Raw genomic sequence first — 27382 nt, 5'->3', positions numbered from 1 at the left:
AAATCTGCACAGACCCCTCTTTAAACTATAACATACTGCTGATTGCCATTTATGAAATTGTACCAATTTGTTTCTTTTGTACATTTATAATTAACTTTTCTTTATTTATGTTAAGTATATATATTTTTTATATTTTGTTCCTATAACCGTTTTGACATCTTACAACTTATTTCCTTATGTTGTTTATGTTTGCACAACCATACACCAAAGCAAATTCCTTATGTGTAGACGTACCTGAAAATAAACTCAACTACGTTAAGTTAACCATAAAAGTTTTAGTTTTATGTCACTTTTAATATGCATAACATTGCTGCAGCCTTACGAGTAGTTAAGCCATAAGCAATTTAGATTGCAAGTGTAACTGGAAATAGGAAAACGTGTTGATATAAAAAGGAAAAAACTCAATATGCATCCACATGTGGATAATTTCAGCATGTGTTGAATTTTTTCTCTGATCATCACTACATGAATACTCCTTTCAATGCAACGGTACTTTATTCAGCCATGTAAAGTAAACATAACTTCATGAAAACAAATCGAGTAACAAATAAAAAGAACCCCAGTTTTAGAGCTGCAATAATACACAGGGTCAGGTTTATCCTCAAGGGTTTTAATGTACAAAATAAGGAACAAAAAATAGAACAAAAAAACACATGGAATTTCACAAAATGTTTCTTCTGGAAAAAAAAAGATTCCTGTACAAACAGTGGGTGGGGGGCCCGCAAACGTAAAGCCAAGCGATCATCTCCTCGGGCCGCCCCGGCCTCTTCCTCTCCCTCTGCCGCGTCCTCGTCCTCTGCCTCTTCCTCCCCGTCCAGCCACTGAGAAACGGAGACAAGTGAGAGTCAAATACATTTGTCAAACATTCACCACCACGTTTGGATAGCGGTATAGCAACACGAGTAGTCCTACAACTGAATTTCAAAACCATTTCGTATTCAAAATCTCTTACAAAAAGGTGAGGACAGTTCGTGAAGGGGACAAGCAACCGAAAAACACACATTGGTATATTTTAAAAAGAGAATTTAAAGAAAAATTGCTATTTTTGGGAATAATAATTAAACCAGAACCCCCCCCCCCCTGTATCCCTCATCAAACTCCAACCACATTAGATGCATCCTGTACAGCCTATCCTATTTCATTGTACTGCTGCTTCAGACAAAAGAGCTCAGTACCAGACAAATGAATTGAAGTGGGGCAAAAACATCAAACAAGCAGATAAGCAAATCTGAAATTCCATAAACAATGTGTCATGTCCATCTTAATTATGTTTAGGAGAAAATGCCACCTCTAAAAACTTAGTCAATAAGAAATGGAGCGATTTCACATCAAATAAATGATTAGGATTTCATTATTCAACTTTCTTAAGAAAATAACCACACAGAAGACTAATGATGAAGAGTCATTGCTTCGGTCCAAATTAATGTTGGGGAAAAGAAACAGCAGTGGGTGGTATAGCCCCGTTCATCATAACTTTAATAGGAAGACTGAGAAATCCCTCAGTAACTTTACACTGTAGGTCTGTTGTAGGCTTTAGTCATACACAGGACTGTTAGTCTGCTTATAAACAATCATGTTCTCAACATGCTCATTTATAATGCTATACGAGTTGGATTTAACGCCGACACTTTTTTAATAGAAAGAGAAAATGCTGATTGAGTCCAACACAGGAACAAAAAGAAATCAAATGGTATGTTATTGAATCTCTGGCCCTTAGCAAATCTAACTGTGGACATGTCCTTTAACTTTACTCCCCAAACGCCCTGCAGCAAAACTATTAAGAGGAAGCCACACATGCTCCATCTCTCTGCTGAAAACCTTGATTTTTCCACATTTCTCACCTGCTTCTCTCTTCTTTGACTTGACTTTAGGCTCGATGTCAACCAGCAAGGTGTCCAATGGGAGGCTGTCGGGAAGGATGAAGTAGCGAATGTTGTTTCCACGGATACTCAGTGACTCCAGCTGAGTGGGCTCCCTGTTTTTCAGGGTCATTTTAACCGCCTTCAGGTGGGTGTTCATGCTCACATCAACACCTAAAATGGGAAAAGAAAAGAACAGGGGTTGAAGACCTTGAAGTGAACATGTACAAGCCAACATCCATTCTTATTTACAAAACTGAGAGCAAAGTAACTACATGGGACCATAAAGTGATCATCAGAGTACAACCGTAAAAGTGTACATTGTTATAACAATCCAACAGCACCCTTAAATGCTTCAGGAACTTTTAGCAGTTGCAAAACAACCCTTTGTTCATTAATAACTGTGCTACTCTGAATCCAAAAAGACAATGTGCATGATTTCACAGAGAACAAAGAATGAGGCCTTGGGGACAATTCTTAGCTTAAGTGAACACATGGGGGCCTGTTTATCAACAGCAAAACTACATTAAAAAAACGTCCATCAAAACAATCTCACATTTTTAAAGCCTGATTCACATCTGGGAAAGTACCATTCATGCAGATGCATTTTACATTTAGTAAGAATCCATGTGTTGGTGAAGTAGTGAAACGAGCTCATACTGCACAAGTTGTGAGCATTTCAAAAGTGCTTAATAGTATTGGCTCTACTTATTTAATTACCTAATGACTTTCTTTGTTTATTTAATGTTAAGACATGTCACGAATTGAAGCCAACACATGAGCATAAATGATTGGTGAATACATGTTTTAATCAAGATTTTTAAAGCAGTTTCAACAACTACAAAATAAAGCTTTGATGGAGGAATGGTTGAAAGAAGCAGTGTTGGATTTCCGTGCATTAGCTTTAGCTAGGTGAACCTAGCTACTGGTTTTGTATGTATTGTCACTTGTGGGACAACAATGGATCAAATTAATAGACAACTGTTTCATGAAGTTAAAACATATTTTATTGCAGTTTCCCTGTGAGAGAGGCGTGCAAACACATTCTAATAAAGCAGCATATGGCTCTTACCTGTGATGGTGCCATGGACCTGGGTGCCATTTTTCAGTTCAATGGTGACCGTCTCATGGCTGAGTTTCATCAAAAACCTGCAAGTAGCATTAAACAAATATTAAAGTGTGAACACAGACCTTTACGCTCAATATTGCCCTTTCCCTTTTGTTTAAAACCCAATATTAATTTAACATAATGCATCGTGTATAACAAAAGACTAGCGCGACGATAGCTACAGTAACTAGCCAAAGTTAGCCTCTGGTTGTGTAGCTTTCAGCACCAAAACAAAAGTACTCTGCTGGGTGAGATTCACATTGCAAATTATACTTTTTAATCAGGGAAAACATAGCAACATACTACATCCATTGCTGACTGCGGCAAAGCTTATAAAAATAATTACTTAAAGCTTTAAACTATAACTTTGCAACCAAATAAAGTCTGGGCCTGTGAGCTAACATATGCTAACGTTTATGTCGCTGTTTGATACAGCTAGTTAGCAAATATTGTGGCTATGATACATGCGTGATTTCACAATTAAATGCACATTGCACTAATTAGTTGAACACTACAAAGGTGAGTTTGTATTTTGAGTGAGTTTATCTTAGAGCCTGGAATCATTGAACACCACAGAGCCTCCATTCATTCCGTTCTCCGCTTTATTCCCGCCTGATCTCCGTTAAACAATCCAACTCCATCCGTCAGCTTCGCTTTGTTTTTAATCCCCTCACATCAAGGCATTACATAGACAGATATTTTTCACGATCACTTACCTGACTAGTTTCATGATTGTGATGGACTGTAGAGACAAATCCTCCACAAAAGGTAAAAATTGCAGCAGTCGAGCGAAAACACAGTCTGCCGATGTTGTAAGCGTTACGATTCAGGCGCCCTGATACGACGTCATCACATGAGCGACAGCAAAGGTAGAAACCGTAACAGAAAACAATAGCGCCGCCTGACGGTGGAGGAGAGAACAACATCAAAACACGTGGAATAAGGATACAATACAATACAGCTTTCTTTATAAACCTCCAGACCTAAGTGCAGAGAAAGAAATAAAGGAGTAAAATACAAAAATCCTACAGCTCAGCTCACAAACCATAAAATAGGTGAAATATGAATAAAAAGCTACAAATAAACAACAATAAAATAATAGCAGCCGTATAGCAAAAACAATGGACCATTTAAGATAAGATAAGAGGTAGTTTATTGATCCCAAACTGGTAAATATTTACGTTGCAGCAGCATAAAACAAGGCATTGCACATATTTAGGATTTAAAAGAGTCGAAATAAACAATTCTAAAAATAGAAACATCTAAAAATAGAAATAGAAATAAACCAGCATTAGAGAGTAAAAAAGAACATACAACTGAGTGCAAGGCGCAACAAGCCCCGAAGTGTCGGATTATGGGGAAGAGGTAGGTCTTAAGAAACAACTTTTTAAAATATGAGCTGTGGAAACATATTGGTAAATGTATAGCAGGTTTGTCGGTGTTGTTGTAGTCGCCACTGGCTGCTATAGTGGATGATAATATATATTTTTGATGTTGTCTTCAGCTCTGGCGTGAGGTTTTGTGTTACATACTCAATGAATTTTACTTTTTAGATAACCTAAAACCATATATTTAAATCATTATACTAGGAAACAGCTTTCTAAATCATGTTTGGCATGGTACTACAAGTAGAAAATGACAGCTAATGGCAGCCATACAGCTATAACACATGTAAAGTTTATGATGTTAATCAGAATATTCTCTTTCACAGCTTTTTGTTGAGATGGTTTTGGAAATCACCATCAGAGAAAGAAAAACATAGAGCGACACTTTCAGTTGTTTTTATTGAGAGTAAACTTTGCACTGACACTTTCATTTACAGTTTGGCCACACATCAAACCTCTCTTATGGACTGATTGGGAATGTATCAAGTATAATCTATGAAGTGCAATTTCTTTTTTTTTTTCAAACTCTGTAGTGGTTGGTTGAGGAATCTTTAAAATATAAACAGTATTTATGGAGTACAAAATGGCACAGGACCATTCCCTTGACACCATAAATCCAATTCTTAATCTAGAAAAAGGAAATAATAATAATAATAATAAAAGCCACGCTTCTCAGTCGTCCACATCTTGCCGACAGCACCGGATTAGTGCAACACATCGACAGCATGCCTGTGCAAAAGAATTTTCCAATGTGTATCCTGTTGCAACAAAGCAACCTAAAATAAGTGTTGATTAAACCATTCCACTGGCAACAATGTTGAAATGTTCTGGGTGACACCAGCTGCCCTCACATCTCATCAGGCTTAATAATGAAATGTCTGTCAGCACCTTCACAGTTTAGAGAGGAAAAGGTGATATTTTAGGGTTTTTTGTCACTTCATGGAGAACTCCAGACCTCACACTTTAAACATGCTCAAAACTCAAACTCTCAATTATAAGTTATGCATTTTTGATTGCATATCACATTCTGTTTTCAACAAAACCAGGATATCCTTACATAAGTGTGTCCTGCCGTGAAAGTATGATTAAAACACTCCCCAAAGCACCAGATCATATCCCAACACAGCAGGCAGTGTTTAGTTCTTGTGTAAACATTACGGTTGGGCAATAAAGTTTTAAGATAAAGGCTACAGTGACAACCCAGGTCTCAGAGCGCTCCGTAGCTTTTCAAGACAAGTCAAAGGCCACCTACATTTGAACAACTTTGATTTAAAAGGATTTGTTGAATCTAGGGGAAATAATTTGACCGAGTGTCATAGCAGTTTTTCTCGGGGGATAAGGTCAAATATAATAACTCTCAGGTTTGAGGATAAATAAAACTAATGTGCATCTCAGTGTACGGCAGCAGCCACAGTGGTGTGTTCTCCATTATCTTTCTTTAGCAACTTTGTTTAGCATGTTTAAAAAGTAAGGACACTAATAAATACCAACAAATAAACAAATACGATTTAAACAAAAAGGCACACAGACCGAACAACTCTGGTCTTAACTGGAAAAAAAATCATCTCTATAATTAGGAATAAGGAAATAAAAAAAGAGGATAAATTACAGTGAAAACCCAACCCATTTCCCATCTATAAAAAGCACACTCTACTCGCCATCAGTAGTGGAATAGATATGATCAAAACAAACTAGACGAGTGTTTCAAAGAACAGTATTGTCTGGTTGCTTTGGCTCAATGAACAAAGTGTAATCCGCTCTTCGCAATAATAAGATTGAATAGGTTGATAAGACATTTAAGAAGCTTCTTTGGACTTTAAAGCATCTCTGGTAAACACAACATTTAAAGGGTTGCTTTTGCATCTATGGAAAGACTGAAGTCTACAGATGTTGATTAAATGAACTAATCAAACGACTCGATAAAATCACAAGAGTGTTGACAAATCATTTCTTCAGTCAGACAACTTTACTGACTTGTTATAGTTTTACTTTTTAACACAAAAAGACGTTTGAATATGCGACGTACTGTAGTGTAAAGCCAGAGTCTTAAATTACAGTGACAGACAACTTTACTGACTTGTTATAGTTTTACTTTTTAACACAAAAAGACGTTTGAATATGCGACGTACTGTAGTGTAAAGTCAGTCTTAAATGACAGTGACACAGAATTTTTTCTTAATCAATAAAATACTGTATACTTATTTGATGATGCTGTAATACCTAATTTGACCTTGTAATGTATTTCATGTCAACTTTGACATCTGCATTTAAATTATGCACATTGAACACTGAGCCAAAGCAGGTGGATATAACACAAATATGGATGACAGTTGAATGAAAGCTACTTTCTGATAAACACTTAAAGAATGGGTGTTGCAGTGAGAAGGAAAGGTAGAGGGTTCAACAACCCCAAAACAACAAGCAGCAAGAAAGCATTTTGTTTACTGAGCAGAGGAGAGTGTATCATGGTTCCTTGCAGCCTACCAAAACAACAGCAGTGTGTTGGCTCCCTATCAAAGCAGGCACAGTGTGCAAGAAGGTCCAAAAAAAAAAATCAGAATCAGGCTCTCTGATTGTACGGTACGCTCAACCAGCTCCAAGGTTACATCATATTTGGCTGCAGGAGGCTCGTGGTTGGGTCGGGGTGATAATAATAAAAGGCGTGAGAATATGAGGCAAGTTTGGATTTCAGCATGATCAGCACCAAAACTTCACCCTGAACAAACGGAGAAGAAAAACTACAGGGAATAAATAAAGGAAGGAAACATGTGCAACATTTGATGTGTTATGATATCAGTAGCTCTCAGATGTACTTTTCATTTAAACACTAATAGTTTGTCTGTTTTTAGAGCAGACAAAAGCACTTTAAAAAATGAAAATAAAACTGCGTATGACATCATCGTAACTGAAGAAAGTCTGCATGGTTTCATGTCCTCTCTAGATACAGTATAATACATACAGTAAACACTCCAAAGAACATCTTTCATCGAGGCATCGCCGTTATTTTTCCCCAGTCTTTGACTTTCTTTCACCTCTCTCGGTCTTAACCTTCTCTCTCCACGTTGTTCTGTCACACCAGGTGCACTTGTTCCTCCCACTCCTCAGGCGACTGCTCCCCCTCTAACTGAAGGTCGAGGTCTAAGTCTCGCTCTGTGGCCGGGGCAGTGTGTGTGGGACTGTCTTCGCGTTGGGAGTGTGAGCACGGGTGTGTGTGCGCTTCGTCCAGCGACAGGTCAGCCACACACCCTGCATCCACACCCTCCTCGACAGTCGCTCTGTTTTCCAGCTCCAGAGTGCTGGGCCTCGACGTCGTCGGGACAACGGCTCCCGCAGCACCTAGACGAGGACTCTCCGCCACCCTGTCCCCTTCTGGCTCGCCCTCCAGGGGCTGCCAGAGAGGGGCGGGGTCCCTAGAGGCCACTGACTCAGTCTCAGTGTGTGTGTCGGGGGAGGAGTCTGTCTCTGTGGTGGGCGGGGAGGGGATGAGGGCAAGGCTCTGCGGGTTGTTCTGTGGGTTGATGTTGTTGTTGAACCAGGCCATGATGTTGTCCAGCAGCTGGGCACTGGCTGTGGGGTCCAGCGGCTCCAGACTCTGCGGGTCGCTGGGGGTGAAAGCCCCCCCCGGAGGGATCACCGGGGAGAGCATCAGATCCGGCTCGAGCTCTGGAGACGGGAGGCACAACAGGGCAGGCGGCACTGGGTCTGATTTGGGCTGGCGGTCGAGAGCGTAGGCGGCGGGACGCTCCTGAGAGTAAGAGCTGCTGTGTTCAGGGCCGGGGGAGTAAGAGCTGTCTGGTGTTGGGGCGCTGTCGTACGTGGCTGCGTGTTCCCGGCTACAGGAGCTAGGATGGGAGGGGTTTTGGGTGCGTTCATGTGCGCAGGAGGCAGCGTGTTCTGTCTCGGCTAAATAAGCACTGGTGTGGCAGTAAGCGGGGTCTGAGATGGTGATGTGGTCGAGCCGGTACGCTGGCGGCTCCGCTCTGTGGCTGCAGTCGCTGTACACAGGCTCGCCGTAGGGAGCAGCACTGTGGGTGTACGTGTGGAGAGAGCACAGCTGCTCCTGAGTGTGTGTGTCGAGGTCATAAGGAGTGGTTATGTTCCCCAGTTTCATAAGGCTGTCTCCCAGCTCCAGCAGCTCTGCACTGAGACAGGGAGGTGGGGGAGGAAGCGGGAGGGAGTTTGATGCTGGAGGCTGGGAGGTGGAGTCTGTCCTGTTAGGGGGTCGAGGGGGATCCAGGAGAGATGTGGGGAAGCCTCTGGCTCCTGGGGGACCATCGGTGTTGAGGGAGTGCAAAGAAATGTCTCCCAGGTCTCCCGCGGGACCCGGCCTCCTCTCCAGCTCCACCCTCCCCTCCACACCTCCCTCCAGGCCTCGCTCTCTGCGGGACTCCTGCAGGGACAGCTGGATGGCGAGCAGGATGTTCGGATCGTCTTCATCCAGCGAGCCCAGCGCCCTCCTGCGGCCCTCACTCCTCTCCGGACCCTCTGGAGGAAAAAAACAACAAACAAAACTCTTTCCATTAAACTGTGAGAAAAATGTTTCATGGTTATAGTGAACAGGATTTTCCACGTGAGAAAGGCCAAACTGGATCCATCTCATTTTCAGCTTCTCGGTCACCTGTAAAGCCCTTTGAACTGCACAAACTCATATGAAAGCTGCTATGCAAATCAAGTTGGATGATTAATGTAAATATTTGAATAGGAACACAGTTAAATAGTCCTTTTAGAAAACCCACTAACCCCTGTGCTTCCAAGTGTTTGGAAGCACAGAATTCAAACACTGATATAATAAATGTCATTTGAAACAGTAATACTTACCGGTAACCATTGCTGCCTATTCACTTTAAAACAAGGACTGCTTTGTGAACCTTCATTACAAATTGATCCCAGTGATCAATGCCTCCGTGTGCCTCCACAAGACCAGAGTTATGGAGCAGTAAATTAAATCCCATTTTCTATTTGTCTACTGCGCTGACAAGGGAAAATGGAGAAATGGAGGCGAGGGATGGAGCTGGATTATGATCACTTCAATGTAAAACACACAGGTATTTCTTTCTTCTAAAAGAAAATCATTGGTAGTTTAAAAGAAGTACCTCGACAAACATCAGTTTTCGATCGAGTAGCCTTATGAAGAGAAATACAATTCTCTGCAGTACAGTGGAATAATCTGCCCACAACCTGAAACCAAATAAGCCACAAAGCTAATCTAAAATGGCCATAAATGAATACTTACCATGTCATTTCATACTTGTTATGATCAAGATAATAAGAGCATGGTGACAGCCAGCTGATATGTTGATTGCATCGTCTGCACTAGCCGTCTTGTTATTTTATCTCGTGGTGTGTTGGGTGTTATTCTGGAGGACAACAATGGGAATAACCCTCCAGGCTTTATTGGGTTTTCGTCCTCTGTGATTTTAATGTATATATTGGCTGCAGTGATTTATGTGTCTTAATCAGCTGGTACATTAAATCAATGCATCCGTGGAATCCATACAGTGGAACCATTTGTTTTACAGTGAATCCCGGGGCAGACCTGTGTTGTCGCTCCTCCTGCTCGTCTCGGGCGTGTTGCTGCTGCTCCTCAGGTTGTGCAGACTCAGCATGTCTCCTCTGCGGCGCGGTCTGTGTCTGCGTCGGTACTGGATGTCAGCATAATCCTGCAAAGAGTGATTCAAGCTGGGTTACCACAAAACCAACTCGAAAAGTAAGGCTGTTTACTGTAAGGTTCACCATCTTAAAAAAAGATGAACTATGCACCAAATGCCAGGAGGTACTGAATGGTGCGTTACCTGTGACTGTCTCTCTCTTTGATCTCCCGCTCCCAGTACAGAGTGACGACTCCCCATCTTCACACACGTAAGTGACACATTAGTAAAGTAAGTCAGCCGTAATCATGCTAAATGAATTGAAAAAAAGCTGCACAGCATTTGGATTTTTGTTAAGGAGACAGTGTTATGAATGAATGAAGCATGGAACTACAGCTCTATAGTTTGCAGAACAGAAGTCTAGTGTTCAATGAGACCGTTTACCTCAGGTGAAGCAAAGCCGAGATACTCCCAATCCCATGATCCTCCAGGGTAACTGAGACAAACACAGATATTAAAGTTCAGTTGGAAATCAAATATTTGCCCGTTGTATTTAAAACCAACAGGATAGTGTTTGAGTGTACGCGAGTGTGTTGGTCATTACTTCCTGCGGGGAGGATCTGGAGAGTCGTTGGGAGCGACGCCTCGAGCCACTGACGCCAGGAACTCCTGCCTCTTCTGCTGCACCAGACGGGCCGCGCTGATGATCTTGTGGCAGGGAGTCCTCAGGTACGGCCGGTTCACCTTCTGAGCCAGATCCTCCACAACCATCTCCAGGTCCGTCTGAGAAGAAAACAACTTGTGAACTTTCATCGGCTCAAGAGATTTGAAGGACGAGACATAAGCTGACTATGTTCCTCACAGGATATTCCATTCAGTTTGATGCCTGAAGTGTTTGGTAAGTAGAGGGAATGGACCTCTGGTGATTCAAATATATCTTTTGCAAGGATCTGCTCTGCTTATCTGTACTTTATAACTATCACTACTACCTTAAAAGTCTGTATGACTGAAGAAACTGCACAGTTGTGAAGCTACCGCCGGTGAACCAAGTTATGAACAAATGTGAGGGAAGTATTTCAAGTACAATAAAAATACTTCTACAAACATTTGCAAAGGAAATTAGGATTTTTCTTGGAGGGCACTGAAAAAACAAGATTACAAAACAATGCACTTTATTTACTTATTTACACAGGGATGTTATATCATAAAAAAACAGACTATCAGCAGCCCAAACACCTTTGTTCAAAATGTCTTGAGCTGCAAAGATGTGTCCCTTAATCATCTTTTATTAAAGCATTTTTCCAACTATTATGAAAACAAACATTGGTAGTAGCCCTTCACATGTGTGAAGAGTAAACAAACAGTAAACAGATGTAAATACAGTATCTGCTCAACTACAGGGGGATTTCCTGTCAATAACTGTGTGGATATTCACAGCCTTTAGGGAATAAGAATGATTTTGTTGACCCTTTGAACTATCTCCTACAATCACCAACAGCCCAAAATATAAATCTGTGTATTAGAAATGGTCAGACTGCCACAAAATCATTGACAGTACTGACTGACTGTGTGAGTCCGAACAGGTTTATCCAACCTCCTCCAAATAACACAGTTGGTAGTCCTGTTCATGTCACAGATACGTTTTAGATTACCTGCATGAGCTCAAATATCTCTTTCTGGGTGCTGCCTGGCTGCAGGAAGAAGCCATACGGGTAAGAGCACTTCAGGACACGCCTCGTTTTCAGCAGCTCGCACACACCGTCCTCAATGAACCGCGTGTCTGGAGGAGTGCCTTCACCTGGACAGAAGGAGCCAGTATTATAATGCAGATAGGATTGATGCGTTATGATTAAACCCAAACACATAAAAGACAGACTTACGGCAGATGAAGGCTCTGCTCAGCTGCTCCATCTTCTCTTTAGCTGTTTTTAGTAGTTTCTGCTCCAACTAACAGACGGGAGAACACATGTCCAGTATTTAATGATCATCAGGTTGAGGTGTGTTTCCAAGAAGCTTTGAATTGTTTTATGTGGAGAGCGTATTACCTTATAACTGTGTTCATGGTTCTTGAAGCGAGTATAATAGTGCATGAAGCGATCCAGCTCCTGAAAACTTTTGTGCTTCTTTTCTGCCTGTTACAAAAAGCAGCTCGATTTCACTCAAATGGCTTAGTGTGTGTGACTTCATTAAATGCTGCAGGACACGAGAACATGAGCTTCAATAAAGCATCATCTGACAAGTGATTGAGTAGCTCTTGTAGGTGGGAGTGTGAGCAGGTACGAGCAAGTCTGTGTGAACACATTTGGTAGGGTTCGTACAGTTTTTCAGGGGTGAAATTCAAGCCCATTTCAACAATTTCCAGAATGCGATTGCGAAATTCTTTATACCTGCAGCAATCAATGTATATTGTCACTTTGTGTATTTTACCAGCTGATCATAGATGATTAAAAGCTTATCTGGCTTTGCATCCGGTCTGAGACACAGAAGACAACTAACAAATATTTTACATGTTAAAAGATGTGTGGATGATATAAGTGGTTGTGTACTCGAGACACCAAATGATGTTCAAAATAAAGCATTTTTTAAGGAGTATACCAAGTTAAAGCACATTACTAGCCTTGGAAACATCAAGCAATTTCAAAATGAGACCTGTTCTAGGAGAGGATGTGTGTGATTTCTGTTTGTTTGTTTGTTTGTTTGTGTGTGTGTGTTATTACCTCCACGGTCATCTCCTTGGACTGCTCCTCGAGCTGTTGGATGACCTCATAGCGGGTGCAGCGATAGTAGCCTCCTGTTGACGAGCTGTGCTTCTTCCACTCCTCCAGACATATCCAGCAGAAGTCATACTTACACTGCAGAGAGGGAGAGCAGAGTTACAAACCAAAATACAGAATTCCAGTTTAAATAAAACATATAATGATTATTAGTCTGTGACCAGAACTCAGTGTCTTTACACATGATGACACACAGCTGACAGACAGATACGTGTGTATACCTTGGCACACTGCATATGGTTGCAGCCCTCATTCTTCTGAATGGGAGACTTGCAGTTGGCACAGGGTTTTGAGTTGGTCAACAGCCACAGGCAGTTAGCAGCATCCTCAAAAGCCTCACTCACACCTGCCACTGTGGAAAATGCACACAAGCACACCCACGCCCACCCACACATACACAAACGCACACACTCATTAGCAACAATTGACCAGCACCTGTCCTCAGATACACCCTCTAACACAAACAAATATCAATGACCTGAACACCTGCCACTGTGTTATAAAAATATATCAGACACACACTGGTAGGCTGTCCTGACCGCAGATGTTAACTGCCTGGTTGTGGTGCCATTGCACGGAGGGGTAGCTAAAATGATCCCGTTACACAACACAGTAAAACACAAACAAAGCAGGGAACAGACTTACACTCCTCAGGCTTCATCTCTGTGACCTTCTGGAGCCAGTTCCTCCACATCTGACAGTCACATGGCTCATGGGCCTCACCAAGACACTCCCTGCAGAGAGGGAGGGTTATTAAAAGAGAATTAGACACAATAAAATAAGATGTGAAACTCAAAACGCATGAAATGTGGTCATTAATTCATAGAAAAAGAAGTATAAGAGGAAGAGAGAAGACAAAGTAGGCACTGAAGAAGTTTTTATGTGGCTGCACAGGATTTTAGGTCAACACAGCGGCCTTTTCCTACAGCTTGTGCAAGTATGAATACCCAGTCAATAAATCATGAAGTGTACCAGCAGTAATGTTATTTTTGTACGCTAATTTTCTTTATTTAGTCTGAGTTCTGTGTCATTGTTAGTTTTTGGCATAGTCTACCTCATGTTGTCCTTTAAAATAAGTTGTATTTGACTAAAGTCTGAGCATGTTAGTCCTAGCTTAGTCAAAGTTGAAGCATTTTAAGTTTTAGTAAATGGTAGCTGTTGACACCAATATACAGAAAAAACATTGAAATATAACAAATAATGATTAATGGTCTGTGACCAGAACTCAGAATCGTATCTTGAATCCTATTTTATTGTATCTTATTCTCTTTTGATGTCTTTTTTCGTCAACAGATTATTTTTAAATATCACCTGGTTTCTTCTCCCTAGCCATGACAACTTTAACTAAACACAGGTAACTCTAACCTTCCTCTAGTCATCTTCTTGCCTCAATCACGGGTAAAAAAAGGTTGTTGAAGATATATTTAAATCATAGTTCAGGTTACGAAATGAACACTGACCAGCAGAAGAGGTGACCCTTGCCACAATCCACAGCTGGGGAGGGCAGCAGGGGGAAACTGTGAGGGTCGCTGTCCCCGGGGCCCGGTCGGGTCAGCCGCACTGCCCGCTCACAACGAGCTGCAGGACACCATCTGATGGCAGGATTGTTCTCCACAAATGCCTGCAACAGGGACAGAAGAGAGGGGAGTGAGATTAGAGAGGGGATGAGGAAGCAGAACACAGACAGACAGGAGGGAACGCACAGAGCAGAAGGGATTGGGAAATGCCCAAACAGGGAGAAACAAACAAGTGTTTATCTTTTACCTTGATGTCAAACTGAAGATATCGCTGGTCCATCTCTCTGGAAACGACACTCTCGATCACATGAACCGGCACCAACTGGTAGCACTCATAGGCCGGGCAGAAGATATTGTGGGCGTCACCCTCCTGAATCTTCACGTTGAGGAACCTGATAAGCAAACAGGAAAATGAGTACAAACAACTCCTCGAAAACATTGCAGAACGCAAGAACATGTACACACAAACACAGGTCCCTACCCTTCCCAGCATGCTCTGCAGAATTCGTGTCCACAGGACATGTCCACTGGATCCTCAAATACGGAGATAGAGCAGAGGCAGATTCCACACTGCAGCGAGAGAGAACATAAACACGATATTCGAATGTTGTCTGACACGTGTATATTCTATGGACTTGAATACTTTTTACTGTGTTGTCTTTGTGATGATACAAAGCAAAACAACACAGCTGCATTAAATCCTTCCTTTGTTTGGATTTGATTATTTCCATCGTGTTGTGACAATATGGCCATCCAATAATTATGCCTTATGCCTATTTTAAAAAAATATTTCCATGAAATAATTTTTGGAGTTGGATAAAAGTCTGACCTGCTGATTCCAATGTTCTTCTGAATAACAACTATAATTGACAGCAAGCACAAAACATTTTCTACATTTTTTCTTTAATGGGACACCTATTAAATCACTTAAATCCAAATATGGTGCCAAGTTTGACCATGTTTTCAAAACTTCACTGCTAGGGTTGTTGCGTCACAGCTTATTTTTAGCTTTCAGGGGCTAACTTTGCAAGAGTGATGTCTTATGTCAACAACAAAATGATTTAATTTGTCACTGCGTGTCTCACCGAAGCCAGGCCCTCCTCTCCAGGTGAGAGGCAGCTGTCGGTGGGGGAGGTGAGGGTGAGTGTGAGGGGTGAGCGCGGGGTCCTGGGGGTGCGAGGTGATGGTAGGGTGTCCCAGGCATTGTATCCGCTGGGTGGGGGGGTGGGCATGGTCACTCCTGAGCGCTGGCAGCAGCCCTCAGCGTCCGACATCCAGGCCTCCAGAAGCTTCTCTCTGTCCCAGTCTGAGAGAGAGGTTGAACACACATTTAGATGATATTCTCCTAAATAGTGCAATCACAACGAGCGCTGAGAGGGTTTGTGAAGGTCTCATGAATGTCAATTTCCACACACCATGTGCACGGAGCAGGGCCTCAGCAGTGAAGAGGGGGGCTTGAAGCATGTCTGCTGTCTCTACGATCAGCATGTCCTTCAGCCTGCGCAGGTCCTGCAGCTTCAGTCCCTCATACGGCTGAAATGTGAGGGAGATGCAGAGAGAAATAGAACAAGAATGACAGAGGGGAGAGAAAGCAAAGAAACAGAAGATGAGGAAGAGAAAGGTTAAAACAGAAAGATAATGAAAAGGACAGGGATATGGGGAAGCACAAGGGTTGTGGTGGTGGGGAGAAAAAGAGATTAAGGATTAGCATAGATTTGGCTGCAGGAAGGAAGATCAAACTGCTATCAGCTGGCAGCAGCCACTGCTGGCAGGCTCTGCTGGTGCCCTCTGTTAAACTCACATCCCCAGGAATGAAGTGAGGAGTGTGCATGTGTTCACTGGTGTTACTAAACTGAAAATGTATTATTTATGTTTCTTTATCACATGTATAGTGTCTATATCACAATGCCTTCTGTAAATACAAGCTCATGTGTGGCTTATGTTACTTTTTTCCCATGACTATTCAGCGCATTTTTCATGACTGAATGGGATTTAAACATTTTCAATTCATTTGGCTCTTTCGACATGATTTTAGTTTGTTTGACATCATGACAGGAAGTCAAAGTGTCCCAATTAAGTCCATTATGGTCCTTTATTTAAAAGAGAGGTTATCACTGAGTCTGCTTCATGAAGTGATGTCCAGCAGTGGCTCAGTCAGTAGGGGCTTGGACTGGGAATCGTAGGGTCGCCGGTTCAAGTCGCAGAACAGACTTGAAATATGGAAAGTGGACTGCTACTTGGAGAGGTCCCAGTTCACCTCCTAGGCCCTGCTGTGGTGCCCTTGAGCAAGGCACCGGACACCTCCAATCCCCCCTCCCCATTGCTCCCCGGGCGCTGCACAGTAGCTGCCCACTGCTCCTAGTACTAGGATGGGTTAAATGCAGAGGACAAATGTCACTGTGTGTGCTCTGCTGTGTGCATGTATGTGACAAATAAAGAGGGCTTCATCCTCCGATTCTATCTATCTGATAACATATTACCAAGCAATTTAAATGATAAAAGATCTTCATTTTAACCCAACCCTACATAAAAGGAAAACCCAGACTGATTGTTATCCAGATAAGAGGCGACAACTGGAAGGACCTTACTTGGGAAACAACACTGACTTACTAAGATACACATCCTTAGTAAGGATATAAATAAGTCTGGCCAGCAGGAAACCCCCAGATCTAGTCTCACCTCCTTGAATTGCAGCAGGTTGGTTTCACCATGTGAGTCTGTGTTTGACGGCTGTGCTGAAGAGGAGGAGAAAACCATCTGCGACTCCAGGCTGAGGGCCAGCTCGGTATGGTGATGCCGCTCGGCGTGGTCACATGGCGTCAACTTGTCCTCATCCTCAACAAACAGGTCTGCCTCGCTCTGGATTAGCAGCTTCAGGTAGGGGGAAGAAAGGGGAGAACATTTGATAATGGAGAGGAACAAGAAATTGAAGGAACTTGCAACAAAAGGGAACAAAGAAAACAAGAGGCAATCAAACAAAGAGAAGACAGGAGGAAGTGGAGGGGGGGAGAAAGTTGTGATGGCAGGAAAAACAGAAAAGAGAGAAAGGTGAGTAGACAGTGACAATTGAGAAAATAACAAGGAGCGAAAGGAGAAAAACAACAAGAGCAAAAGGAAGTTAAGTAAAATGGAGGAAGTTTGAGGCATAGGCAGTCAAAATAGGAAAAAGAAGAAGAGAAATGTGTTCAAACTGTTGATCTTCAAAGGATAATATCTGGGTTAAATTTCCGTAGGCAGCCCATATCAGAGTTCATTTTCTTTCAATTCAGGAAGTGGATTTTTTCATAATGCAAAACCTGCAAAATGTTGAAACGCGGGAGGAAGCAGTGCTTGGATGTGACAGTAATGAAACACAGAGCAGATGTTCCTGTAGCCAGAACAGGCATATGGCTGCCTAAAGACTTTGTTGACTGTAAAATCAAATCCAATCACACAGCACTTAGAAGAGATTTGCGGAACAGAAAACAAAGCTCTTCCTCATGCTAGCTCCAGGGTGGAGGTCTGCACACTTTCTCTCACCTCCACACAGCTCTTCATGCCTGCAGCGGCGGCGTAGTGCAAACATGTGCTGTGGTGATTATCGGTGGCGTTGACATTGGCCTTCTCGTACTGGCCTCCCTCAAGCCTGGCGCCGGTCCAGCTCAGGATCATCTGCCAACGGAAGAACCCACAGATGCAGAGAGACCACATTATTTGTGATGTCAACACTGGCATTATACTTTTATTTTCACATCAACATCAAATTTGCACCTGCAGGCAGTCGGCGCGGCGCTGCTCGTCCCGCTGCGGTCGGGCCAGTCGCGGCGATAGAGCCCCCTCTGGCAGCAGCAGGATCTGCGGGCCTTGGCAAAGCACGTGGAGGCACGTCTCGTTGTGCACGTTACGCTTGTTGGGGTTCCCCTCTTTACTGAACAGGAAGGACCTATACAATGCAAGCAAGAAAGAAGGGATGACTTAAAATAGAAGTAGGAGTAAGGGAAAACAGAGACCAGCTAGACCAGAGTAAAATTCAGATATGTAGTGTTGCACTTTCTTCCCTAATGAAAACATTACCGGACTCTCGACCCCTTTATCATCACAAAAAACTGTTTACAGATGTATTTTCTACCCACAGTACTCATTGTTTATTGTCACTTTATTGGTTTGATTGTACAGTATGTATAGATCATGACTTTTATTGTGGCAAGCCAGCTCTGGTTCCCATCTGGTGCGAGGAAACAAAAAACAAGAAATCACTGAATGTTGGTGTTTTGGTTTACACGAGTGACTGAGTAGGTGCTATATTTTGAAAATAATCTGGTGTGCTGAAAATCAAGCATTTTTCAAAGAGTTTATTTAAATTCAAGCATATTCCCGACCTTAAAACATAACAGTAAAAAGACAGAATAAGCATAGCAAATACTTCGACCACGCTACATATCAATACGTGGAGTTGTTTTTTATAGACAGGAACAAATACTGACTTCCTGTTGCATTCTTTACACACGTCGGTCACTTGCACCAATCTCTACAATACTTTCCCTAGATGCAATTATTGGTTTCGCTTTACACATCATTTTCGAAGGTTTAACTGCTGTATAATCATAGCTGTGGATAATTTTGTGTATATTTACCCGCGGTGTTTTTAACTGCTGTGATGTTTGAGTTCATATCTAAACAGAAGCACACTTAAGAGAGAGGCAGATGTGGAGGACGGAGTAGATGGAGGGGTGAATGATGGAAGTATGGGAGTGAGATGGATTGTGAGACGAGCAGTAGAGAGAAAAGAGGAGAGGAATGATGGCAGAATATTGACTATTCCTGTTTTACATCTCTGAGATAATGGACATGCTGGCTGGCTGTGCACACACAGACACACACACACACACGATGGATGTGCCAGTTGCACTGAAAGCCCGGCTGTGGTAGCAGTTCTGTTGAGCAAATAGTTTTTCGCTGCTCTTTGTCTGTCAAAACCTCCATTTACTGATTGGCTTTCCACTCCCATTTGGCTCCACCTATGTTCTATCCCTTTTCATGCTTCTTTCTACTATTGCTTTTCTTCATGCTTTTTCCTCCTCCTTTCAAATTCCCTTTTCTGTTTGTGTTTTGCCATTCTTCTACTTCCGTATCTATCCATCTATCTATCTAACATGAAGAAAACCTGCTTATTTGTATCAGGTATAACACAAACAGTTGAAAATACCTTCTCACTAATGTAAATTCAATTAAAGAGGACACAATAAAAGGATTTCATAGGATTTATAATGGTTTAATGCATAGTTTGATGTAGAACCTCTCCCTCTGCAGTGGCCACTATTGAATTAGGGTTTGAATGTTTCCTTATTGTGAGGCCGTTCAGCCTGTTCTTCCACTTCTGACCTTCTTATCCTGTCCGCCCGAGCTCCCTGAAGCCTCCCCTAACGACAGTGCACTGCCAATTCACACACAAAGCAATAATCACTAATTATTCCCCTCGACTACAACCCATCGCCCCCCACGCTACACAAGCGCAAAAAGCCTGATGTTCACGATGGATGGCCCTAATATCAGTCTACTAAATACAACAGGCCCCGGGACGTCACAGGTTTAGCTGCATTCATCACTAAAGCTGTTCACTGCGTACGGTAACTTGATGAGGGCCGGAAACCCAAGGCAAGTGACAAATGTTACAATTGAGACTGAAAGCATCGCAGTATGTGACCGAAATGGAACCAAATATGCACACATATAAAAACGAAAGGTGCTGCATGTTGACCAAAGCATGTGGTTTATGTCTCGGCCTTCTGCAAACAACAGGAAATCAATTGTTTCCAATTAAGTCACTGTTGTTATTTACATATCTCTCAGATGGTGTGTGCTGTGGAGGGAGGGTTACACTTCCTGAACTACACCCTTCTACTAATATCTCTACTTGTGATTTCCCAGTTCGCATATTTAGTGGGATTACATCCAATCGGAGACAACTAGAATAAAGGTGAAACAGATACGTCAAAAATAATCTAAAAAACACACCACCAGACCACGCTTGTCCTCTCTGAGTCTCTATTGTGTTGGAGATTTCTCGATCGTATATCTGCTTGCCTCTTTCCAATTAAGCTGTTGGAACAAAGAAGCATTTCCTCTGATACTTATCAGGAGCAGAGCGCTGCATTCAGCACGCCTCTCCGGCCCATTATAGGTTAGTAGGAAGGGACACAAATAGCGCACCAATTGATTCATTCTGATGTATTCATAGACTCGGACGCATTGGGCAGTTTTGGAGCCACAGTTTCCCCCCTCTTAAAAACACACATGCACGTGTGCACACATGCAGACGCACAGATAATTGACTGGCCCTTTCAAACTGCTTCCTCTGACCCCCCTGTAATCATGGAAAGAAAGGGCAAGAGAGAGGAAGAGTGCAAGGAGGAGGAGGAGGAGGTGAGGATGGCTATTGAGTCACTGGATCAGCTGTCGTTGTCATGGCCAGAAGACTGATTATCCCAGCGGGGGGTTCAAAGACACACTGGTGTTATACTCTCTGTATGTTTCTCCAGATTCACCCCTTTTTTTTCTTTTAATGAAAGACAGTTCATCCTAAAATAAAATAGAAATTTAAATTAAACCTGTGGTGCTAATTATCCACACTGGGTTGGTGTGAGTTGCTTAGTGTTGGAGATATCTGCCAGAGCAATGGCTGCCTTCTCTAGAATATAATGGAACTTTAGCATTCGAAAAACTCCAGAAATGTTGACCCTATTACACCAAAAACAAGTTGGACTAATAAATAGTACTAATATACACAGGAAACACAATCCAGGACAGGGTGTGCAGGTGTGTAGTTGTTGGTGTACACCTGCTACAAACAAGTATGCATGCACTGAAAGTCACCAACTTGCACTTTCTTTTACGTGACTCAAAATGTTCCATTCCTTTATGGCAAAGTCTTTCAAACTCTATTTCCCAAGTTTGTAAAATATTTTAAAGGTCTCCTATTATGCTATATTTTAACAATATATTGTAGGGCAATATCTATACTAAACATGTCTGTGAAGTGTTTTGCTCAAAATACCAAACAGATCACCCACTGTAGCATGCCTCATACTCCTCTATTTCAGCCCTGTTCCTGAAGCGCTGACTCTGTGACTGACGCTTAAAATCTGAGCTGACCTGAAGCTGGCCACGCCCATTTGGAGTGCATGCAGCTCTCTGTCTGAAGAGAGAAGTTTCTAACGGAGAAACTCAGCTAAATGCTGCCGCTGCCCCATATTCTGTTCCAAACCACATCAAGCATTATTTCTGAAACTCTTCTCAGTGTTTACCACTAGAACAGAGACATTATATGTATTATATTTACAACAACTCTGAGTCCCTCCTGCATTCGTCCTGCTGAATACACAGAGGTGCTGCGAGGGGATTCAGCTCGCGAGTGTATATGGGGGACAATAGATTGGGATGAGTGACGTGGGTGGGACGTTGCCAGGAGTTCAATGTAAAGCCAGCCCATATTTCAGTTATGACGTCATATCGGCAGCAAATCTGGATCAGCTCGTTTGTACCCCCTTTTGTAGAGATATGGGTAAGTATCCTTACACACTGGGGACGCAAAAAGTGCTTAAAGGGACCTTTAACAATTTCTGATACAAATACAAAGTCTAAATCAAGAGATAGAGATAACCAGGAAGGCAACATTATTTAGACTTTTAGCACATTTTGTTTTTAGGCTGTACTTTTCAGGTTTTGTTAATCACAGTCTGATCAAATGTGTTTCTTATGGCTGATGCACTTCTTCTGTGCCTGCCAACATTATATTTAACCTTATAACATTATTAAAATAGTAACAAGCATACACAATATATGTGACTGGTAGCTTCTGTACAAAATGTCCTCTTTCCAGCCCTAAAAACACAATTATGAAGATGTTGACACTGTGGAATCTATTAAAGCTGACATCCTGCTAATTATTATTCCCATGTATATGACTCACTTGCATAACCTTAACCGACTGTTCGGATAACTGTTTAACAAAAAGCCACCAGTCACTAATATTTCTGTTGAATCCACAACAGTGTTTAGTGTTATTTATTTTTTTACCTGAGCAGACGTGTCATGGCGTGCCGGCAGACATAGTGCAGGGCCGTGTTGTGCTGGTACTGCTCTCCGTACGATGCGTTTGGGTCCAGGCCGTCCCTGAACTGAGGGTTGCCCTCGTACAGCTGCCAGGCCAGGGCTTCGTCGCCACCCACCAGGGCCTTGCGGAACTTGGTGGCCGTGTTGCCCATGGCTTCAAGCTTGCAAAAGGCCGCCTAAAGGGAGCTGTGGCAGATGCCCTTATGCCTGCGCCTCCCTCCTCCTCCTCCTCCTCCTCCTCCTCCTCCTCCTCCGCCGTTCAACGCAGGTCACAACTTAGAGCAACATGGTTTTGTGTCGTTCTGCCCTGTTAATAAAAGAAACAAGTAGATTAATGGGAGAAAAAGGAGAGTGGAAGGAAGCACCTGAGTAGAGGAAAGAATGAAATCAGTGGGGGAAAAAAGGCACTTGTGAAAGTAAGAAAATGCAAGACAGAAAGTGAAGAAGTAGGTAGACAGGTGGAAAGGGAGGGAGAGACAAAGCAGCTGAATCAATCAGTCCATTCATCGATCAGCTGATGTACTGCAGAGAGAATGTTATCTCACCGGAAATAGGAGGGAAACCGAGGGACAGAAGGAAGAAGCTAGAAAGACAGAGATAATGATAAAGAGGGCAGGCAAGAGAGGAAGGTTAATGATATCCAAGCCATCGATTGGTAAGTCAGTTGATGAAAGGAGCGGTCAATATTATCACAGCTGGCCACTGCGAGGCCAGTTAGCTTTGCTTTTATGAATCATTTGCATACATTAGGTTGTTTACATGCTTGTCGGTCTGCTACTGGAGATATGAGATGTGTGGTAAACTGTGCAAAACTAATACACTGGGCCAAAACCAGTTTTTCTTTGCCTCTCAGGCACTAAACCAAAGAATAACAAGAATCATAGCTATGGCTGCTACAGCTTCACTCTCCCAGGGAGCAACAGCTCATAAAACCTCCTGTAGATTCACAAGTTTTCAAAATCTTTTCATCATCTTCCTCTCTAAATTTACTTTCCTCACGCAACAACCAAAAACACACTCTTTCTCGCACACCGTGTACACTGTCTTTATGAGTGAGTTCTTCTTCATTTCATTCACGTTATTACCAACCTCTTTCTGGGTCTGTTTCTTTCTTTCTCTTTCACGCAGCTTGTTCTGTCTTGAACACACAAACACACACACCGTTACATCCTGTAATGAGTGGAGTCTGTGTGTGTGTATTGGGCCGTTGAGGGTATCATTACAGTCTTCATTCTATGGCCATCTGTCTGGCCCCCACAAAGAGCCTCTTTTAGCCCCGGCTACAGTTGGCCGCTGGCTGGTCGGGCTATGGAACATTTGAATAACGTGGCTGGTTGCCTCCCCTCCGCTGCAGGGACAGAAAGGGAAAACACACAGTGACAGACGGAGGACAGACGGAGGCATACGGGCCGAGCAGAGGCTGCAACCACTGGCGAATTAAAGCCAACATCTTTCAGGTTCTGCTCCTGTGATGCATGCAGTAGACCAGTTTGTGGGTGTGTACTATATCTAAAGGGGTGGTGGTGGTGGGGATGGGTTACTATAGTTATTAGGTCAGTATGTCTGCTTGGCTCTCTGTTTTGTGCACACTGGTTTACTTCCAGTTCACTTCACCGCTCTGTGTATCTTTGGCAGTCTCTCTCTGTCTCTCAGACTAAATAAGGAGAGGAGGTCTGGACACGGAGGAACTTCGGAATTTTACGGAACTTAAAACTTTGAGCTTGGCAGTGACAGTGCAATTATCTACTTTAACCAAAGCTCTTTGAGCCCACACGTTACTCTTAGGTTGGTTTAAGACATGCTGAGAAAGTGTTTCACTTCTTGTCGCCTGGTCAATCATATTATTATCTGGAAATACAGCCAGAAACGTAGAAAGGTATGTTCCTAAACTATTTAGAAAGTAACAACTTTAAGTTACACTTGTGCCACAGACATACAAAGAACAGGCCTCTAGTCCATACGGTATTCCCCATCTTAGGTAATGTTATAACGGAGACTTAATGACTCATGGAGTCAAGAATCCCAAGACATGAATGCTGTTGGGAAATGTCTGTCTGATGATTCCTGCTGATGGGAACTCGAGTCATAGCATTCTTGCTTCCGCTAAAACCCAACCAGCAATAAACACATTAGAAGCCACTTCACAATGTTTAACAAGCAATATTGCAATTTAGGATGACTTGAGTTTAATCGGTATGCAACTACTAAACAACTTTCCAAGCAAAACAAGTAGTTATGATAATTTGCTCCTTCTTTTGTTCTTGATTTACTATTTTTAAGTTTTGACTGATGGTCAAAAACAACAAGATCCTTGTGCTCTAGGAGATTGGTTTCCTAACATGTTATAAACTATTAACTGATCAACCAGCTAAACTGATGTTTTCAGATAAGCGCTGTTTGTATATTTCATTTCCAATACAGCATTATTGTTATTGAACAAAGGCTCAATTGTTTATTCAAATCAAAATCGAAAAATGTTGGAAACTGCCAGCAGTCCAAGACATTAATCTCGATGTTAAACAAAAATGCAGCAAATGTTTCCTTATATGGCTGAGTTAGTACAAATAAATTATTTGAATGTTAACTTTCTGCCAACCAACTATTTGACTGCTGCTTTCTGATCTTATCTAAACAATCATTTATGGCAGTCCTACCAGGGTTACTGTCTGACATGCATATCAATATTATACTGATATGTTTGTCAGCTCAGAGAGGAGTCCAGCTTTGATAAGCTACAACCATAACCCAAGTACATGGAAAAAGTCCGGCCTACTTGCCAACACCTTAACAATCAAATCTACAGTAACTCGTTTGTGACTAGTATCAACATCATATAAAACTACCTTTAAAACTAATTCCACCAACTCTCTGTAGCCTTTACTGTTATTACAACTAACTGTCACCTGATAGACATCAAGGCAGACACCTCAGTCAAAATAAGGGTGGATCATGCTTCAGTGTAAACTGGCAAAAACACGTTGTCAATAGAGACATCAAACTTATATGGGGGAGGTAAAGTCACACCTGCACAGTGAGTTACCTCAATATTTCCCTTTCGCATTCACCAAAATTAGCTAGGTCACCGTCAACCAACTACATATCCAGGTCAGACCTCGTGTGGTTATCCCTGAAGAAGTGTGTCAGCATGAAATGGAGCACAAAACAAATAGACTTCTCTTTGCATGGTTCTGTCCATGCGGCCCCTCGGTTAAAGCTCCTTTGTTCAACACACTGACTGGGAATGTCATACCGAAAGAGGAAAGCCAGTGTTAGGGTGTCCCACATTCTGCGGATAAAACCCCGTTATCTTAGGGTGTGAAGGCGTCCCCACAGATGTGAAGAGGCAGTGGGAAGACGTTAACACCCCGAAAGCAGCGTACCTTCTTCCAGTTACCGAAGCTAGCTTTCTCTCAGGTTAGCGTTAGCCTCAACTACGTCCAGCACCACAACATCACATCTCATTTACTCACACAGTCGTTTCACTTGATCACCAGTCGCACAGTGGGGAACCTGCGTATATCGAGGGCCATTATCTTCTCACTGTCATTCGCTTCCCCGGCTGCTGTTCCGCTGAACCATCCTCTCTCTGCCACCGGACCCGGCGGGGACGATGCTTCTGTGAGCGGAGGGGCGAGACTGACTGGCCCGCTTCAGTGTGTTGTTGTGGCTGCCAGAGAGAAAAGAGGACTGCGCATGCGCGGGACCAACTGTCACACGGAGAGCTCGCATCTGATTGGATGGTTGTTCTGGATCGTTTGGTGTACTGCTTTCTTTTTGTAACAGCTTGTAAAATAATGTTGCTATCTCAACATTTCCCAAGTTTATATTGCTTTTCTTAAAGACATGAAATTATATTGAAAAAAAAGCTCATTAAATTGTGCAAATGTAAAACAGCCTAACAACTTTAAACACGTCCTAACACCTTAATACCTGAGTGACCACTTCTGTTCTGTTTCCTGTTCATAATGCCCCTCAGCTCTGAATTAGTGTAATGAACACAGATGAAAATAACCATTTATGTTAAAAGCCCTAGCCCTTTGTTGTAGTTACTTAACGTTAATTTATTTCTTCAATATCTTGTCAATTTTGCTTAAGTTTATTATTGTCTTCTGTATGCACCTGTCCCTTTCCAAGACTCCAAGCCATGTTGTTTCTACATGCCGAATAATTAAGGTTACAAAATGGGGGAAAGAACTCCCAGTAATATCAGGATTTAAGCCTAAACACCCACCTGTTTCGAGTACATCTTGGCAATTAACATAAACAAATACAATTAAGTTGAAATTCTTAAATTAGTTTGGCTTATTTGAAACTAAAGCACCAGCACTTATATGGTTTGGCTTTTTTGAATGTAATGTACATACAATATTTTTGCTGTTCAGAATTCATATCCTCATGTTGACCCCCATCACCCCAGCAACAATCTGTTCTGTCTGCTGCCGTCTGGCAGACGGTACCGCAGCATCCGGACCAAGACCACCAGACTCAGAGACAGTTTTATACCACAGGCTATAAGACTACTGAACTCCTGAGCTGTGTGAATGTCTACTCACATCTGTTTATAGTACACACATACATATATATTATACACATCTGCCATACATATCTGTTTATAGTACACATATCTATATATTGTACATATCTACCATATACATCTGCTATACATAATATATGCATCTGCCCATACCTCCTCATTCAACAGTGTAAAGTATTTAAATACTTTCAATGTATTCCACATATGTATATATTTCACATCCTCAAATCTTTATTGTTAATATTGTAAATATTCTTCTCTCTTTTTGCACTACTTTATTTATCTTTTGCACCATGCATGTTGAGTTGTTGGAGGAGCACGCGACATAAGATTTTCATTGCCAACATATACGCTGTATCTGCTGTGCATATGACAAATAAAACCTTGAAACCTTGAAACCTCATTGTGATGGCTTTGGATAAAAGCGTCAGCCAAACTGATGTTATAACCTAATGAAATAGAAAACTGTATAATAAGTAATTACTTATTGTTAGTTATAGTTGATTACTGTGCTTGTAGTTGTGGA

The 27382-nt window shown here is 42.2% G+C and overlaps 2 protein-coding genes across 4 annotated transcripts; both read right to left on the bottom strand.

Annotated features, from left to right (window-relative positions):
* Positions 1 to 589: 589 nt before the first annotated feature.
* On the bottom strand, positions 590 to 3847 carry snrpd1 (small nuclear ribonucleoprotein D1 polypeptide). Its single transcript, XM_063898935.1, has 4 exons — positions 3684 to 3847; positions 2932 to 3008; positions 1842 to 2033; positions 590 to 821 (listed from the first exon to the last, which is right to left on the bottom strand). Exons 1-4 carry the CDS (start codon positions 3695 to 3697, stop codon positions 742 to 744), a joined length of 363 nt encoding a protein of 120 aa, XP_063755005.1. The 5' UTR covers positions 3698 to 3847; the 3' UTR covers positions 590 to 741.
* Positions 3848 to 4732: 885 nt separating this feature from the next.
* Positions 4733 to 22549, bottom strand: LOC134874973 (ankyrin repeat and IBR domain-containing protein 1-like). 3 transcript variants are annotated; one of them, XM_063899296.1, is made up of 20 exons: positions 22287 to 22549; positions 17982 to 18153; positions 17751 to 17882; positions 16911 to 17102; positions 15647 to 15764; positions 15317 to 15537; positions 14713 to 14801; positions 14479 to 14623; positions 14175 to 14335; positions 13360 to 13448; positions 12936 to 13066; positions 12658 to 12792; positions 11986 to 12072; positions 11821 to 11887; positions 11593 to 11738; positions 10545 to 10723; positions 10385 to 10436; positions 10145 to 10201; positions 9889 to 10012; positions 4733 to 8837 (listed from the first exon to the last, which is right to left on the bottom strand). In XM_063899296.1, exons 1-20 carry the CDS (start codon positions 22472 to 22474, stop codon positions 7423 to 7425), a joined length of 3900 nt encoding a protein of 1299 aa, XP_063755366.1. In that variant the 5' UTR covers positions 22475 to 22549; the 3' UTR covers positions 4733 to 7422. The 3 variants fall into 3 exon arrangements, with proteins under 3 accessions (XP_063755366.1, XP_063755367.1, XP_063755368.1); XM_063899297.1 differs by having other exon boundaries at positions 12936 to 13060; XM_063899298.1 differs by lacking the exon at positions 10145 to 10201.
* Positions 22550 to 27382: the final 4833 nt, after the last annotated feature.

The sequence above is a fragment of the Eleginops maclovinus genome, chromosome 13 (genome assembly GCF_036324505.1).
Source record: "Eleginops maclovinus isolate JMC-PN-2008 ecotype Puerto Natales chromosome 13, JC_Emac_rtc_rv5, whole genome shotgun sequence".
Classification (NCBI taxonomy): Eukaryota; Metazoa; Chordata; class Actinopteri; order Perciformes; family Eleginopidae; genus Eleginops; species Eleginops maclovinus.
The sequence above is the reverse complement of the archived record's forward strand: the minus strand, read 5'-3'. Positions and strand labels throughout refer to the sequence as shown.

What these genes read in the sequence shown, in the direction of transcription:
- snrpd1 (XM_063898935.1), bottom strand. An exon ending in GGTCCATGGCACCATCACAG is followed by an intron (nt 2,034 to 2,931) that starts GTAAGAGCCATA and finishes TTCCCATTTTAG; the next exon opens with GTGTTGATGTGAGCATGAAC. An exon ending in GTCAAAGAAGAGAGAAGCAG is followed by an intron (nt 822 to 1,841) that starts GTGAGAAATGTG and finishes TCCGTTTCTCAG; the next exon opens with TGGCTGGACGGGGAGGAAGA.
- LOC134874973 (XM_063899296.1), bottom strand. Translation starts at nt 22,474, where the DNA reads ATGGGCAACACGGCCACCAAGTTCCGCAAGGCCCTGGTGGGTGGCGAC. An exon ending in ACCTGCTGCAATTCAAGGAG is followed by an intron (nt 15,765 to 16,910) that starts GTGAGACTAGAT and finishes CTCACATTTCAG; the next exon opens with CCGTATGAGGGACTGAAGCT. An exon ending in AGATATTTGAGCTCATGCAG is followed by an intron (nt 10,724 to 11,592) that starts GTAATCTAAAAC and finishes TTTTCTTCTCAG; the next exon opens with ACGGACCTGGAGATGGTTGT.